Source organism: Lemur catta, chromosome 10, assembly GCF_020740605.2.
Source record: "Lemur catta isolate mLemCat1 chromosome 10, mLemCat1.pri, whole genome shotgun sequence".
NCBI classification, from domain to species: domain Eukaryota; kingdom Metazoa; phylum Chordata; class Mammalia; order Primates; family Lemuridae; genus Lemur; species Lemur catta.
The window spans coordinates 35458802-35476701 of NC_059137.1; the positions used below are offsets into that span (position 1 = coordinate 35458802).

Below are 17900 nucleotides of genomic sequence, written 5' to 3' on the forward strand. Positions count from 1 at the left end.
CCGCACGCAGTTCTACAGAGCAATGGGGAGGAGCTGAAGAAATCTCATGGTTCTTTTCAAATCTTTCCTTCCTCCTCCTCCTCCGCCAAGATTTTCCTTCAAAGCCCAGTTTGAATCCTTCAGAAATAGAACTTGGCTGCGAAGTCACTTTGAAAGACTTTCCGTATGTTAATTGCAGCCGGCCAAGGTCTGGAGCAGAGGTGGGAACCCACCATCTGCAGATGGGGTCGGCCCCCAGCGCGCTCTGCAAATGCCCGTCATCTGGCAGGTGTCGTTTTGGGTTAATTAAGAGCTACACTGAGCCCGTTTACCTGTCACTTAGGAGAATTTTAGGAAACTTTGACTTTCTTGCCATCTCTGAGCTTTGAGCGAAGGGGAAACTGAAAACACTTCTGATTCTGGTGATGTTTCTGCCCCCGGAACCTCCAGGACAGCTGCATTGAGTGCATTTTATCACAGCCCCCTTTAAACTTTTCATTTTAATCAGTATTTTCTAATTATTGCATTGGTTTTTATAGTCAGCTCTTCTATATTTGGAAGACAGTGCTGTTTGGGGGAAACTCGCCATTTATCTTGAATTTCTTAAGCCTCTGCTTCCTTTCTGAGTCTTTGAGAAAAGAACATATATTCTTTTGGTTTTGTTATATTTAGTGGCTTTGGAGGTGCTTTCAATTTGCGGGCTGGGGCCTCCTCTTTCAGCACTTGGAGTTTTGGTTGTCAGTGCTAACCTTGGAGCTCTGGGTTCATGGGGGATGGCTTCTCCTCCAGGTGGGCAGCCCTGGTTAGATCCCCAGATAGCTGGGTTCTCCGTTGGTCAGTAGGCCTCCTGCTTCAGCATGAGAGAACTTTCTGGGGTGATGCTAATGTTCTATATCTTGGTAGAGATTTGAGTTATACACATCTATGCATTTGTCAAAATGCAGCAATAGCATATTTAAGATTTGTACATTCCATTATGTGTAAATTTTACATCCAAAGAAAGAACTTGTAAACAATGAACTTCAGTTAATGATATGCTGAAGTACTTGGGGAAAAGTGTACCGATGTTTGTAGTTTACTTGGAAATGCAAAAAAAAAAAAAAAAATTAAGAGGGATGGACAGATATATGACAAGCAAGCATAAGAAAATATAGATGGTAGAATTAGGTGGTGGGTACATAGGAGTTTGCTATAAAATTCCTTCAGTTTTGCTGTGTATTTGAAAATTTTCGAACACACTGGGGTTTGGGAAGAGGTATGGTGGGAGCACTCCCTCTTCCCTCGCTAGCCCAGCCCAGTAAGGTGTTCCTTGGGATGGTGGAAGCCTGGGGCCTGGGAATACAGGCCGGAGTCCCAGGCCCTGCACTGTCCTGGGACAGTGACCCTGAGGATGGGAAGGTTGAGGGAAATTATCTCTAACGTTCATCCCAGGCCTGGTCATCTGTGACTGTGAGTAATCGCACAGGTCGGTGAGGTTCAACTGAAATAAATTTGTTGTGTGAAGGGTGTAGGCTAATTTTATTTTCCATCAGTGTAGGGAAAAAGCAAATTGCTTGGGTTTAGGTGGAAATGAGGGCAGTGATTGTCAGACCTTTAGAGGCCCGGGGTGGGAGTTGGGGGAGACAACTCCTCGGGCCCCAGCCCTGGCTCTCTGGGCCCCGCATCCTCTCCTTGGGTTACTGTGGGGATGATGCCTGACTGCTCTCTCTGTTTCTGGGCTTGTCCTCGTGTTTGTCCTCCAATGGCCCCATGCAGACAGTTCCCAAGTAGCCCTTCCCTCCAGCCTTCCTGGGCTCTGCGGGACTCCCTGTCCCCAGCCTCTGTCAAACCCCCTCTCCTCTCTGAGCCTCAGCCTCCCAACCTGTGACACGCGAGTGTGCTGAGTATGGTGACAATCCAATCCCTTCCTGTTCTGACATTTCTGCAGCTCTGTATTTCTTTCTGTCACTTTGTTTCCTCTTCACACCTCCCTAGGGCAGGGGAGGAGCTAGGATCAGGGAGCTGTGGTGGGGGCAGAAATTAGACTTTCCTTCTCTCCATTTCACAGATGAGGAAATTGAGGCTCAAGAGGTAAATCCACATGCCCAAGGCCACATAGCCTGGAAGAGGTAGAGCGTGGGCTGGAGCCTGGGTCTGTGTGACTCCAAGGGCCATTTTCTTTCTTCTTCTCCAGGTGGGCCGCCCTGGGCATGACTGGAGGGTGGAGCATACCCTGGGTGTGACCCTGGGTGTGACCCTGGCATGGGCCTGGAAGGGACCAACCCTCTATTCTCAGTCCCATTTCTGGTGGCTGAAGAAGGGGGAACAGTTCCTTGCACCCTGGAATCCCATCGTAGCTCTCTGCCTTTGCACACTCCTTTCCCTGGTTCAAATAATCGCAACAGCTGGCTGGCTTCGCCCAGCACCTTGAACTCAAGGTAGGATTGATGCAGACCCTCACTGGCCACCTAGTGGAAAAGTCCTGTGTTTTCCCCAAGGTGTCTGCCCTGTTTCCAGGTGGACAGTCACTTTCCCATGCTCACCTCTTCTCGGGCTCTGTGATCCACACTGTTCTTTGACCACTTCCTTTCATCTCAACCCTGCTGGCCACCCAAGCACGGAACTCAACCAATTCCTCTGATTTCCATGTGGGGAGAAAACACCAACCCAGTCATCCCCGGTGTTTGAGTGTGAGGGCACGGGAGACGGGCAGGGGGCAGGCTGAGCTCCCAACTGGGCATTTGTCCAAAAGGGAATTTGGACATCCCACTTCTTAAATGTTCCTCTACCTGCCCCACCATAGGGCATATGGGTCTTCCTTTTTCCTCCCCCTTTCTCACTCTGAAGAGCAAAACCTCCCACAGTTCAAGTCCTTCCAGGTTCAATCACTTGCCCAGGGCCACACAGCCAGCGAGCAGAGGGGCTGTCCAGAGAGTGTGCTCTCAGCCTTGCCACCAGAATCCCCGTGCCCACCTGCACACACCCTCCCTGCCCCACCTGCCTGCTCTCTGCTCTCATGGCACCATACTGGGACCCATGCTCAGTGCTGCCTCCAGGCCTGGTCTCCTAGGCTCCAGGTCCTGTCCTGTTTTCCCCAAGAGACTGCTCAGTCCTAGGGGCTGAGGATGGAAAAGATCACAGCATGTGTTTTGTTGTTGAAAGAGTTCTTAGGGATTTACGTGTGACCAAATCCAGATAGCGCCAGGAGCTCTCTCTGGGGAGGGCCCCTGGGCTGTGTGTGCCCCAGATGGAGGTCTCACTGCCCACTGAGTGACAGCCACCTAGGCGCAGGCTGGCACCCCAGTCAGGTCTCACAGAAGCTTTTCTATGAATACATAAAGAAAAGGTTTCCCCACTTAAGGGGCTTGTATTAATATTTTTGAGAGATGCCAAAAGCATAGATCAATTAGTAGAAAGAGGCAGGGGGCCTGTGGTGTCATCAGAAAAGGTGTTTATTGTGTGATCTTTGTTTTGGGCCTTCTGGGTGCACCTCTGGAGGCCCCAACAAAAGCCAGAGCAGGGATTTTTGTTTTCTGCCCTGAGGACATCATTCCTGCCCTTGAGGAACATCATGTCCTGCCTGTGGACACTGTAGCTGTGTCATCCCCCAGGCAGGGTCCCTCTCACTGGGACTGTGGCAACAGCCTCCAGTGGGGCCCCTGACTGCAGGCCTGCCTCCTCCAGCCCTGTCCTCCAGATAATGGTACTCCCTGGTCTGAAGCCTTCCCTGGTTCCAGCCCTAGAGGGGCAAAGCATTACATTCCTGCCCCACACCCCTCTGTTCTGCGGCTGCCTCTGCCAGGGCCTCACGGAAGACCTGGCCATCCGAGGTGACACCCTGACCAGCCCAGACCAGGCCTTGGCTGGTGCCTGGAGTGCCTGCCTTCCCCTGCCATCGAAGTGCTACCCATCCTTCAAGGCCTGGTTCATTCGCTCCCCTCCACCCCAGAAAGTGTTCCCAGGCCTTCTCTGGGCAGGACAAACCACACTTTCTAAGCTACTCTTACGAGGTTCCAGGACAGAAGGCAAGTGCTCCTCGGATGTGGTGAGGGTGGTGAGTTCCAGCAGGGGAAGCCAAGCAGGGGCTTGGAGCCCCGGACCCAAGGGAAGCCAGGATTAGGTGGGGCCCACAGAGCACCCAGGCTCAGCAGACAGGAAGGGCCTATGGCTGTCACTCAGTCTGATCTGTCCTTTTACAGATGGGGAAACAGGGGCCCAGGGAGGGAAGGCAGTGCCAGGTAGACGAGAGGGTCCTGGGCTGGAAGACAGGAGCCTGGCCATGGAGTCGCCCCCTGGCCTGGGCGAGTCTCCCCACCTTCTGAGGCTCCATTTTCTCACATAGAAAATTTAGACAGTTGTACCCATTTTGTGAGCATCACAGGATTGTCAGGAGGGTTCAGTGAAGTTCTGGATGCCAAGGAGGCCTTCGTGACCAATACAGGATCATTATTACGTGTCATTATATACATTTACTGAGCACTCACTAGATGCCAGGTGCTCTACATATCAATTCACTTGGTTTCCACAACAACCACCTAGTCTTGACAACAACCTGTCATTTGCCCCTACTTTACAGAGGAGGGAACTGAGGCACAGAGAAGTTGAGTAATCTGCTAATGGTCACAGAGCTAGGAAGAAGCAGACCCAGGATTTGAAGCCATGCCGTCTGGCTCCAGAGACCTGGCTCCTTGCCTCTGTGCCAAACTGACTGAGGCCCATGGGGTCGGGTGGCAGCATGTGGCTTGAACCTGGGCAGTCTGCTGCTTCTCAGCCAGCTTAGTGGCCTGGCAAGGCCACGTCTATAGCCCGGAAGCTTCCTTGGTGACTGAGGACCTGGCCTCTCCAGATGTCATGGGGTGAGGGCTCCCTACACTCAGCCAGCTTCCTGTGTGGCACTTCAGATAACTGCACACCTCCACAGAGTGTCCGACATGTGGCTGGACCAGCTCCTATGTCAATCTCATGTCCCAGAGATGGACAAACTCCCCTTCCCAGAGTGCCTCAGTCTCACAGGCATCTTGCAGGACAGGGGCCCCATGTTGGGGGTGCTCCCCATACCACCGCTCTTAGGCCAGGAGGGGGTGGTCCCTGATGGGTTCATTTCCTCCACCCAGGGGCAGTATGTTGTGGTGGGCAATGGAGTTGGAGAAATTGGTTTGAATCCTGGCACACAGCAGGTGCTCAATATACCTCTGGCTGTTGATGCTAATAGTGGGAGTGGTGGTAGCCACCATCTGAGTAGAGAGGTCTGCTCTGAAAGCATGTCCTGGTTGACTTCAGAGTTCCCATTCATTCATTCAACAGATAGTTGTCCATCCCACCTGGATGCCAGGCCCTGTGCTAGAGGTCGGGATAGAGAAATGAGCAGACAAAGCTCCCTGCCCCCTGGGGCTTACATCCTAGTGGAAGAGGCAGATAATTAACAAGATGAGTGTGAAAAACAAGACAGGTTGGACTGGGACAAGTTCTACGGATAAAAATAAAGAAGGAAAGAGGAATGGGGTGGGAGGAGTTTCTTTTTAAATGTGGTGGTCAGAGAAGGCTTCACAGGGAAGATCGTGTGTGAGCAAAGCCTAGAAGGGGATGAAGGAAGAGCCGTGCCGACCGTGGAGGAGCGCTGTGTTACAGGGGAGCCAGGAGAGCTGCAGGTGGTTTCTGGAGCACCCACTGTCTGCCTTGGATGGGGCATCACACTGGTGGGTGGGGCGGCATACAGGTGCAGAGAGGAATCAGTCTGACTGGCAGGGCCAGACATGCCCATGCCACAGGGGACTCCCATGCAGGTCAGGGCAAACCCAGTGCTGTGGCACGATGCGGAGAGGGGCTTCCCACAGGAACAGGTAGCCAAGTACCTCTACACTCAGTACTGCGAGGCCGGGCAGGTGGGGACAGGGTCGAGGATGGTGTATGCTGACTTAGGTACATCCTCTAGAAGAGTTGGGAGCTGCTTATGGCCCTTTGCAGACCCCCAAGAGCTGATGCCAACCTGAGGATGGGTAACATTAACTAACTCCAGCCGAATGGACCTGAGACTTGTACTTTGTAGAGCTGGAGATCAGGGAGGCTTCCTGGAAGAGGTGGCCTTGGAGCTGGGCCTGGCAGCAGAAGCAGTGTTGCTAAACAGAGATGCCGAGATGGCCTATGCCCTGGGCCCAGGCACAGCGCTGTCAAGAAGTGCCTCTGACGGCACAGCTTCACGGGCACCCAAAGGGGAGGGTGGCTGTCCCCCCTCCCCAGGCTGCTCCGGCTCTCTGCTCCCCCCAGACTGCCCCTGAGGAGAAGGAGGTGCCTGGCGCTGATGGATACGCCGAGGCTGGGCTGCTGCGGCCCGGCACTGTCACCATGCTCTCCCTCTGCACGCCGAACCTGACACCCTGACCACTGAGGCATAAAAAACAGAGAATTGGAAGGCTCAGCCTGTCAGGCTGGGAGTGGCCCCCAGAGAGGCCCGAGGAGGAGTGTGTGTGTGTGTGTGTGTGTGTGAGTGTGCGCGCCTGTGTGTGTGGACACGCTCTGCCTGTGGTTGCCTGTGGAGGTGGGGAGGAGGCCGGCCAGGCCCAGGGGCTGGGAGCGGCTGGCCCCTCAGTCCTGCCTCATTATTCCTGCCCCACCTGGCTGGGCCCCGCGGGCCCCACATCTGGGTTTGGCCGCAGGGGAGAGAGCGTGGCTCTTGGCCCTGAGTCCTGGCAGGTCCCTTCTGTGAGCTCTGGCCCTTCACCCCTTATAGGCTTCTTTGGGGGTCGTGGAGGCACGCTTGGGCTGCAGGTGGTCTCGTGGGGCTGTGTGACTCCCACCAGCCCCAGCAGGGAAGGGTCGTGTGCTCCATACCCTGTAGCTTTACAGAGCCTCTCAACAGCTGCTTCCCAGGCCCCACTCCAGGGCCTGTGCCGAGCACACCCTGCCAGGCTCTGGGGGACCCAGGAATGAGTTAGGGCCAAAGTCCACCCTCTGCGGGGAGACCAACAGGCCCTGCTGGCCACAAGACCAAGGTGGCAAGATTGGGAGGGACAGAGTTGTAAACTCTCCTTCTGGGACCTGGTGGGTGGTAAGAGGCTCCCCCCAGGTAGGCAGCAAGGGCCCAGGGAAGTGCCAGGGGCAAGCGTCATGCTCCAGGAGCAGCTGGGGCCACAGCCACATGCAGCTGGCACCCCTCACGGCTCCTGCCTGAGCATGCCCAGAGCTGCTAACAAATGCCCCTTACCCCATGTCTAGAAGGCCCCACCCAACTCCCTCTTCCATGCTTTCTGAGCCCTTGGCTTGCCCTTCATTTCAGCAAAGTTCCATCTGCCTCCTCTAGGCAGAGGGCCTGGGTTTATGTCTCATCTACCTGACTGGACTGAAGCCCCAGGAGAGCCACCCTGGATTCACAGCACAGGGGGCCAGACTAGGATTGAGGTTAACTTTGTATTCTACATCCAGGGCCACCCAGGGAGCACATGGGGAGTGGAACTGAACTTATGCTGGGGTCCTGGAGTGGCCTCAGTCAGGGATGAGAACCAAGCAGTCTGGGGCTTTGGACTTGGCCAAATGTGTCAAGTTCATTTTTTGAGAGGCCCTGGGCATCTCCTCACCTATAAAATGGGCCAATGGCCCCAAAGAACACCTGGCACACGGTAGTTCCATGGTACACATGTGAGAGGCTGGTATTCACTCCCAGTGAGATAAAGGGCTGTAGGGGACATACGGGCAGTGCCAGTGACAGCTGTTTACTCGATTCTGGTGTGAACCTGACTTGCCTTTATTGGTTACAGAAAGTACCTGCAGCTCATGTAAGAGACAGATGCCATTGGCAGTCAGGCTGGCTGGACCCAGGGCCTTTTCTGAACTTGATTTGACATTTGGTTCCTGTTTCTCTCTCCATCCACCACATGCAGGGAGTGAGTTTTCCGGGAGCCCCTACAGCCACCCGCAGTATTCCTCGTACAACGACTCCTGGAGGTTCCCCAACCCAGGGCTGCTTGGTGAGTACTGGCGGAGGCCCCATGGGCCATCGGCCACCCCAGCTAGGCCTCCTCATTGGGCCAGGGGCCCTTGGTGTCCTGAGGTCTGGTCACTGAGGGAGAGTGGGTAGCTTGTCCAGACACGTGGGCTGTGGGGTGTCGTGGGGGCCTTAGAGCAGTGGGCACCGCTCCAGCCCGGCCAGTGCCCTGGTCCCTCCCCAAGATGTCTGGTGGGTCAGGGAAAATGACACAGAGGGGAACAGCAAAGAAAGGGCATTGAGGAAGAAAGAGGAAGGAGGGAAAAGTGCCTGCCCGTGAGTAACTTGTATTTCTTAAGAATCATTCATTAAATATTCAGGTGAGAACTCTCTGAATAAGAGGCAGTAAAGACACCAACTTGGATTGATTGGTAGTGGCTGCCTTGGTAAGGACTCCGAGGCCAGTGATTGATCAGTGATGTCTGCCATGGACGTCACCAGAGCCAGCTCCGTTGGACATTAGCTGCCCTGTCGCGGAAGGCCTGCCGAGGCATGCCATCCAGGGCTCAGCCAGTGCCCACCCTCTGCCCCAGCCAGACTGGCAGGTTGTCCTGTGGGCCAGCCTGATGTGTGGACATCATCAGGACATTTGGGCTGGCCAGAGTCGACGCAGGTAACCCAACTCTCAAAAGGCCAAGAAGAACCTTTTGTTGTGTTGAAATGAACTTACATGAAGCCAGCTAGTGAGTGCCAGCTGGAGCTAAAGTTCTGGAACACGAAGCAGAGGCCTAGGCTCACAGATGTCACTCACCACTGGGGACAGAGCCAGCCAATCAGCCTGCAGGCAGCAACACTGCTCCCACCCCCAACAGTCAGCTAAGAATTTTCCAGCGGGAGCAGTAAAAGGTCAGACACAGAAGAGCCCTCTGAGACCACTCAGGTTTGTCTGTCCAGCTTAACAAGGCCTCCTTAAGGAGGAGCCCATTAATTCCCTGGATCCTTAATTATTTCAGGACTGAGAAACCTAGGCTTCATCAGAAAGGCAATAACCTGGTATCTTCAAGCTCAAGTTGCCAAGCCATAGGCCTGTGAAGCCTCAGCCTTGACCCCTTCCCAAACCAGGTTTGGTGATTAGGCAGAAACATGGTATGGACACCACCTGTCTGTCTCTTGCTACCTCCAGTCCATGCTCTTGGGCTCTGAGCGGTCCAGAGCATTTTGGTGTGTCGTGCATAACTTGTGGGTGAAATAAGGAACAATGCCAATTAGTGCTCCAGGTCCCTGTGCTAGGGAGATTTTGCGCCTTGCAGAAGATGACCAGGCTCTTATTATCTGTGGTCTCTGGGAGGGGCAAGATCTGTGGATTAATCTCTTCTCAAACTTCTTTTTTGGTTTTGGTCAAAAATCATTTCTAAATATTGAACCAAGGTCTCTACTTACCTGATGCTTTTCTTTAAACAGACCCTCTGAGCTGGCCCAGCTGTCAGTCTCGGGACACAGGAGGCATGGGCTGTCTATGGTCTTCCTGAACCAGGGTCTTCCCCCAGGGGTGGGGCAGGGGGGTGGGCCTTGAGGCCTGAGCCTGGGAGCCTTTCCCGGGCATCTGCCTTGGTCAGAGCCCTGGCCACAGTGCTGCTGGGAGACCCACAGGGAAGGTGGCACACAGGAGACCTGGGCATCCGCTCGTGGGAGTGATTCTTTCTATTGGGGATGTGACCCCAAGGAGGTCATGTTGGCCCAGGGCTGCCACATATGACTGTGCACGCCCAAGGGCACACGTGGGGGCTGAAATCAGCCCATGCATGGCACAAAGCCCTGAGCCCTGAGAAAGGATACCTTTTTCTGATTTTCACAAGGTGTCCTAGAGGTTGGCAGTGGCCCTCATTTATTTGCCTGGGAATTCAAAAGACAGACAAGTGGGAAGAAACTGTGCAGGCTGGCGCAGCAAAGGGACAGAGTGAGAGGTGGGGTGGCCTGTGGAGTGTGCACGGAGCAGGGACCCGGAACACTGGGCTGAGAAGTTTGGGCCCAACTGTGTGGGCAGCTGGGTGTCTGAGGGAGTAGGGAGGGCCTGGGACACTAGACCGCAGCTGAGGCTCCCGCTGCTCAAGCAGGAGTGGGTCCAGTTTACATGCCCAGTCGCTAGGTTGGGCTGTGCGCCTGGCAGGGGAAAGATGCAGACTCTGTCCCGGGGGCACACAGGCCGGGGGTGACAGAGCCTCAGGCAGCATGTCTGCACTGGGAGGGGCTCGGTGCCTTCAAGGGGGCCAGAGACAGTGTGGAGAGGAGGAAGAAGAACCAACTCTGTTCATCTAAGTGAGCACTTGCCAACGTGAAAACCCTTCATGGGGGTTATCCCATTTTATCCTTTAAACGAGTCTACAGAACACATATTGTCTCTATAATGCAGAAGAGGAGAGTGAGGCTCAGAAAGGTTAATTAATTCACCTGAAGTCACACAGCATGCAGATGGCAGAATGAGAGCTTATATTCAGGTCCCCCTGACACCAGCGTCTATTTTCATAACCGGTATGTGACGTGGAACTCTTACTCTTCCCGACTTATTCAGTCTGCGCAATACTAAAGCGGGAAAAGAGGCCTCATCTCTCTGTAGAAACAGGCCTTGCGAGCCCTAAATGCTCAGACCTGGTGTGTGATGAGAACGGTTCAGGTCTAGTTTGGAGAGCCAGGTTACTGTGTAACAGACTCTCAGTTGCAAACAACAGAATCCACTTTGGCCAGTTTAAGCAGAAAATGAATTTATTAAGGGATATTAGGGGCTTCCAGAATCTTCAGGAGGACCAAAAAGAGATAGGCACGGGGCACAGCTGGGAACAACACGCAGCCACACCACCGGGGCAGCTCCCGCATACACACTCCTGCTGTGGCCAGCAGGCCCCCAGCGGCACCCCCACCGCAGCTGCCCCTCTGCTGCGCTGTACCCAGGGGCCTGGGACCGGGCGCCAGAAGCTCTGCCCTTCTACCCACTCCCGATGCGTGGAGTCCCCCAGCTGCTTCCTCAAGTTGCTCCCTTCCCAGTCAAGGTCATACGTGAGACAGTCTAATTGTCAGCGCCCACGTAACACACCTGTGCCCTAGCAGCAGGGCAAGCTGGGAGGGGAGCTCTGACTTCTAGCTCCAGGAGGCGGCCTCGTACCACGGGAACCTCTGCAAACACAGGAACAGTACGGGCGACGTTGGGCAGCTACAAACGTGAGAACGGGTCCCTGTGCCGCCCAGGTCTACAGCCTGGAAGTCCTAGTCAGGTCACCAACCAGTCTGGGCCTCAGGTGCCTCCGGTGTGATTTGAGGATGGTCGCCATGGCAGCCTCATTCGAGCAGGAGCTGCCCACGATGCTGTCTTGAGGCTCGCAGCCAGAATAAGCAGTAACCCTGCTTTCCCGAAGATGCGTGAGACTCCTGGCTCGCCGACCCACAGCCCTGCCCTGCAAATAGCTCCAGCCCGTTCACGTCTTCTGTCCCTCCCCACAGCGTCTCCAGGGCTTGGCTGAGAGGTTCCCCCGGGGCAGGGAGACCTAGAATGACTGTTTCGGCCATCTGGGGAGGGTGCCAGGCCGTGGAAACCCCTTGGCTCCTTGGTGCTCCCGCTGGTTCAGCGAGCACTGAGGGGCCAGGTGAGGCCCTGCACACACACACACACACACTCGCATGCGTGTGCTCACAGCCTCATGTCCTCACTCCCGCTCTCACACGCCCTCGCACACGCCATCCACACCCTGGCCAGCCTGGCTGCAGCCTCCTTCGCAGAAACACTGCCAAAGGGAGGGTCAGCAGTGCCAGCAGAGAAAGCAAAGGGCTCATTGCACCTTGGCGTCTCGGGAGAACGTCCCTCCCCACGATCCCCAGCCAGGGCGGCTGTGACTCAGCATCATGGGGCCCCAGGCCAGCGAGGGGCCGCAGAGACACCCGGGCAGGGCTGGAGGGGAGAAAGGGCGGGTGGTCAATTAGGATTAGAACGGGCGCCTGTGGCCGCTGTAAAGGGATTAGAGGGGCAGCGGAGCCGGAGTGACTGTGTCAAGCAGTAAATTGATGATAATGTGAATTAGAGAGGAAAAATGACAGAAGAAAGGACAAGTTTATTCTAGATGGAAGTCTAATGGGCACGAGGAAGACAGGGTGCTTTGTGAGGTGATGTTTTCATTTTTCACGGTAGATGCAAACTCTCATGCCGGGCCTGCTGGACGGCCTGGCTGGGAGGCGAGGCTTTGGGCACGAGCGAGTCAGAGCCCAGGACAGAGGTGGCCGGGTGGGGCTTGGACGGCAGAGCCAGGGATCCTTTGGGCAGGAGCCTTGACTTCCATTTCCTGCCGCTGGGGACCCATCTGACGGGCAGCCCCTGTGACTGTCTTGCTCTAGTGCCATGCCCAGACTGAAGGGACAGGCCCCCTCGCGCACACACACCCCTATCCCCCGGGGCTGCAGCAGGCAGAATGCAGGGCTAGTGCTGCAGATGCTCTGTCAGTGACTGTCCCCATGCTGTCCCCATCCCACAGAAGAGAAAACAGAGGAAGGCTGGCAGGTGTCTCTGAGTCAGGGCTCTGACTGGGGAGGTGACAGAGGAGGCAGCAGAAAACTCCATCTCTGGGAATACTTTGGCATGAGATTGGATCCGTCCCTTCCAGAACAGTACAGCCTGCCGGCTCCAGCACTGTCATTGCCACCTGAGGCCATACTGCCATGGTGTGGCGTGAGGAAGGACAGGGAGGGAGTGGTAGTGTATGTGCTAATCAGGGCTGAGTTTGGAGGGGAGGTGGCACATGCTGAAGTACCCCCATCCCACCCTCTTGATTACACACTAGCTGTATGACCTTGGGCAAGGTACTTAATCTCGCTGTGCCTCATTTTCCTCATCTGTAAAATGGGGATAGTAATAGTTCTTACCTGGTAGGGTTGTCGTGGAAGTGAAGAGTTAATGGCTATAGAGTGCTTAGAAACACAGCTCTTTCAAGTCCTTCTCTCACGGTGCCCTCACAATAGCCCCACTGTGACCTCCTTTTACAGATTAAAAAACTGAGGCTCAGGGGAATGAAGTCCCTTGTCCAAGGTCTCACAGCCAAGAGGTGTGCCAAGGCTGGCAAACTCCAGGACTCGGCCCCCAGTTGTGGTGCAGGTGGAGTCTCCTTTATTTGAAATGTTTGGGACCAAAGCTGTTTTGGATTTCAGACTTTTCTCAGATTTTGGAATATTTGCATTATACCAGTTGAGCATCCCCACTCCAAAAATGTGAAATGTGAAATGCTCCAAAATCTGACATGACCCTCAAAGGAAATGCTCACTGGAGCGTTTCACGTTTCACATTTTTGGAGTGGGGATGCTCAACCTGCAGCTGGGAGAATTGCCAGGATTTGGTTTGGATTTGGGTGAGATTGTAGAATGAGTCACTTCACCTGGGGACCTAAGAAGCTTGACAGGGCCCCAGCTGCTGCCCACCCAGACAAACAGGGCCCTCCAGGGTAGGTGTACAGGCCTTGAACTGGAACGGGTCTTGAGCCGGATGCAGACAGCCCGAATGCCTGGCCAGGCCTCAGCACTGAGAGTCTCTGTGGCTTTGGGCACATGACTTTGGTTTGTTGAACTTCAGTTTCCACAACCTGTAAAAGGAGGATATTGGCCTGATGATTCTAACCTCTGTGGTTCTGAGAACCTGGGCCCCGTAGCTGCCCCACCCCTGAGGAGGCTGGTGGAAAGGGGACCCCAGGTCTGACCTCAGCTCCCTCTTCCATCTCTTCCAGGCTCCCCCTACTACTACAGCGCCGCTGCCCGAGGAGCTGCCCCGCCTGCAGCCGCCACTGCCTATGACCGCCACTGACCCTTGGAGCCAGGCGGGCGCCAAGCACTTGTGACACATATCATTGAGGGCGATAGCCTCCAGCCCCTCTGAAGCCAGCCAGAGGGGCCTGCTGAGACCGTCCCCAGCAGCCTCCCCCAGTCACCTGAAATTCCCACCTTCCCCTTCTCCTGCCTGGGACTGGGATTTTATGGCAGGGCTGTCGGACTTCTCGATGCTTGTCCATTTCTAAGAGCCAATCGATGAGCTTCTCCTAGTGGCCACTGAGTCTCCGAGAACCAATAGATCATTCTGTGGACAACTGCAGCCCAGCCCAGCCTGCCCGTCCCCCAGCCATCTGACCATCTGTCTGTCAAAACCACCCAGGCCTGGGAAGGAGAGCTTGCTTTAGCGGCTTCAGCAGCACTCATGTAAATACCTTCTTGCTTTTCTGTGGGCCCAAGGGTCCGACTGAGCAGACTGCCTGGCCCATTATGCATCCTGCACTCATGGTGCATCACGGGACATCTTAGACCTGTGCACAGAGCATCCTCTCTGCCCTGGGTGCCCCCGCCACGTGGGCTCAGAGCTGTCCTTGACACCAAGGATGCCCATGTTGGGGCCTCTGCCTCCTGCTCATCTCTACTTCTTTCACGTCTTGACCGGGAGTCTCATTGGGCTGGTTGTGCCGCAAGCTCCCCCTGAGAGCCCTCCCCAAGAGGAACATACTTTCAGGAGATGCCCTGGCTTCCTGCCTCCATTTCCCTGGGGCTGATGGAGTGTTAGCAGCTCTTTTCCAGATCAAAGAACTCAAAGAGAACTGCTGAGGAGATTCCTCAGCTACTGTGCAAAAGCAAGATCTTATCCAAGGTGTTGACTGCACTGTGGACTTTGAGCGTCCGGGCTGGGTGGGATGCAGGAGATCGTCTGATCCAAGCCCAGGAGGGGCCCGAGGCTCTCCTGACTCCCCCAGCCCCTGGAATTGTGTGTTTTCTGAGGCATATCCAGGCTCAAATCACTTTGGACACCCACCATGGACACTTCACCCACCCTCGAGGACCCCTGTGAGTGGATTCTGGGCAAGCCTGTCCCAGCCGTGTAGACAATGATTAACACAAAGGACTTTCCCCTGCACCGAGGACCACAGACAGCCTACAGCAGCCAGCCAGCACTTCTGCATGTCCTCTTGGGGCGGCCCCTCCCCATCCTCATGGAGCTTAGCATGCAGCTGGGGGCAGAGGTGCTGGGGTTGGGGGCAGATGCCTAATTTTGCACAGTGCATGCCCACCTGTTGATTGAAGGGGCTGTGATGGTCAGGGCTGTGGCCAAGGACCACAGGAGCTTGGAGAGGGGGCCTGGAGAACTCACTGTGGGCTAGGGTGGCCAGAGAAAGCCAGCTGGGAAGATCGGGGGGACAGAGGAAGACCTCCTGGGGGAGAGGCAGGAAAGCAATGAGGAGGTGGTATGTGACCTGGGAGTGATTTGGAGATGGGGGTGCCAGGTGCCACCATCTCTACACCTGGGCCTCAGTTCCTTGCAGTCTCTCTTGTCAACTTAGAACAGCCAGGTGCAGCCCCTGTCCAAACCCAGGCTGAATTACAGCAATGACAGTGGGCTTGGTAATCTCATATGACAGTGTCTCCCATGGCGGTATGTCCCCAGGACGGCAGAGAGCTGGGGCAGAGAGAGCCTGGACAAGGGTCATCAGTCCAGGCAGGTCTTGTCCTGGCCATTCCTCTGCTTTGCTGTGGGGCCTCAGACAGGACCCTTCACCTCTTTGAGCCTCAGCCGCCGTGGTCCAGCAGAGTCACCTGTAGGATCACCCAGTATCTCTCTGCTTCCCTTCCTCCCTCCCAGGGAGCTGGGGCCATGGCGGGGCTGGCTGGGGCAGGCCCTCCACTCCTGAGCAAGCACGTGGGGTGGTGCCTGAGTCCTGCCCATGCTTAGACCAAGTGGGACACAAGAATGCCCAGAGGTGCAGGATCCGGAAGAGCCTTGAAAAAGACCTAGTTCAGCTTCCCTTAGGGGAAATTGAGGCCCAGCTTGGGGAAGCCCAGGACCATGCAGGGAGACAGAGCAGAGCAGAGCAGACCTCCTCTGGTTAGCACTAAGTGTTTTACCCCTCAAACTCCTGCAAGGTGGTGGGACAGAAGAGAAAACAGAGGCTCAGCAAGGTAGAGTCCCCAGACAGTGACTGGTAGAGGTGGGGCTGGGACTCAGTCACCCCCATCTATCTACATCTTAGCCCTGGGGAGAGAGGTTGACAGTAGGGGCAGCAGGAGATGGCTCTGGGCCCAGTGCCCCAAACTGGGTGTCTGGGGCTATTAGAACTGCCAAGAAAGCCCGGTCACCCAGGCCCAGCGAGCTCACACCCACCCTCTGGAACCCGCTGGGCAAAGAAGGGAGGTCACTGGAGCCAGAGCCACCTCCAGGAGCTGGGACGAACTGGCTCCAGCCTCCACCTGCCAGGTAAGGAAGGAGAAGGTGTGTTACCTGGCTCCTCCCTCCCCCCATTAAGCAGGACATGCTGGGTCAGGAGTCTTCCTCGCGGGCCTTGGGCCTCTGCCCCCTGCCACCCCTCTCTTGGAATGATGAGCACCCACATCTTTGGATCCTGGTCCCTCCCTGTGATTCCAGGCTGCTGGGAGGAGCTCACCCTTCCCTGCACCAGCTGCCTAAGGCACACAGCATCCTCCCTTGGCCAAGCCCACCTGGCCTCCGGCAGCCCCCTCTCCCCATCCTGTTCTCCTTCTTGCCCCTGTGCTGAGCTCCCTCTCGGCCTTTCATCTCTCACCTGAGGCTCGGCTGGTCCTCAGACTGGACTTGTATTTATTAGACAACCATTCGATTCCTGGGCTGCCAGACAGAAGCACAAGAGCACACGGATGCACACGGATGTTCTCATCCATACATATCTGCTCTCACCAATTCAGAGCACCCGCGCTGCCCGGCGGAGCTGCTGGGGGCTTGGTGAGCAGGCTTCCAAAGGACACAAGCCGTTGAGTAGGTGCCAGAGAATTCTGAACGGAAAACAGTAAGTCCAGGACTTCACCAGCATCGTGGCAGGAGGCCTGGGGCATTTCTTCACAGGCCTTCAGCCCTGTGGTCCAGCTCTGACTTTTTGAAAAGGACATTGTGGATTTTATGAAAAAATTTCATACCGTTAGTCTAGCTCCAACCTAGAAAAGTCTGATGACATATCAAACCTGACATCCCTTTCCCAAGGCGCCTTAGTTAGGGTCAGCCCTTTCATACCTGACGTCGTACGGTGCTTTGCAACATTTGACCATCCCACAGGGACGATCAGGATGCCTGTTTTACAGAGGGGGAAACTGACACTTGGGGCTCGCGTGGCAAGACAGCGAGATGTGAGTCCTTAGCTCTCCAGGCCCCATTCTCTCTCCACAGACTGTGCTCCTGTCATGGGAGTGTATGGCTTAGAGACACCACCCCTCACTCCCCTAGAAACCTTCCAGACCCAAACAGGGAAAGGAAGAACAGGGACACAGAGGCTGGCCTGACCTAGGGGCCTGAGGGTTGGTGGCTTTGCTGGTCCAAATTGGTTCCCATCAGTGTTGAAATCTGCAGAGTCTTGCCCAGGTTCACAGCAGCACTTCTGAGCTTTCATGCAGACTCCTTCCCCCCTGTACCCTGAGGCTCGGAGGGGACTGGAGCTTGTCCAAGTCCCACTGTAATCCCTGACAGGCCCTGGGCACGGGCCCAGCTCTGACTCCCAGGGCCTGGGCTGCCTGTGTCATGAGCTGTCCCTTCATTCCCCTTTTCTTTGTTCTTCCCACTTTGGAACAGAGTTCAGGGCTGGCTGCGACAATTTGCAGGAGTGCCGGAGCCTGGGCCATCGGGGAGCCCACGGGCCCAGGAAACACAGATTACAATCTCCAGGGCCCTGAACTACCTGCTTCCCGGGCCAGCCAGGCGGCGCAACCTTGCAGCTTGGCAAGGCAGCAGGGCGTGGTGAGGCCCAGAAGGGTGCTGCCCCCCAGCTGGTGTTCAAGTGTGAAAACTTAAAATGCTCTGTCAGCCAAAAGAACAATATGTCTATGGGCCACATTTGACCCACTGGCCACCAGCCAGTGTCGAATGCCCAGTCTCTGTCGAATGCCCCTTTCTTCTTCACCTCCGTGTCCTCCGTTGTAGGTTTGGAGGAGACGGGAGCCCAGAGAGGTGAGAGATGTGCTTCCCGTTGTCCAGCAGCAAGTCATTGGCAGAAACAGGCAC

At 55.5% G+C, this 17900-nt stretch overlaps 1 protein-coding gene across 4 annotated transcripts in view; it reads left to right on the top strand.

Moving 5' to 3' along the window:
• The window catches only part of PAX5 (paired box 5), a 170938-nt gene extending 155202 nt beyond the window's left edge, over positions 1-15736 (top strand). For 2 of the 4 annotated variants that reach the window (XM_045562483.1, XM_045562484.1), the window contains 2 exons: positions 7833-7919; positions 13630-14098. In XM_045562483.1, coding sequence (XP_045418439.1) covers positions 7833-7919; positions 13630-13706 — 164 coding nt within the window. In that variant the 3' untranslated portion in view covers positions 13707-14098. Of the gene's footprint in view, positions 1-7832; positions 7920-13629 lie in introns of all 4 variants that reach the window. The other 2 variants (XM_045562481.1, XM_045562482.1) reach the window with 2 other exon arrangements.
• Positions 15737-17900: the final 2164 nt, after the last annotated feature.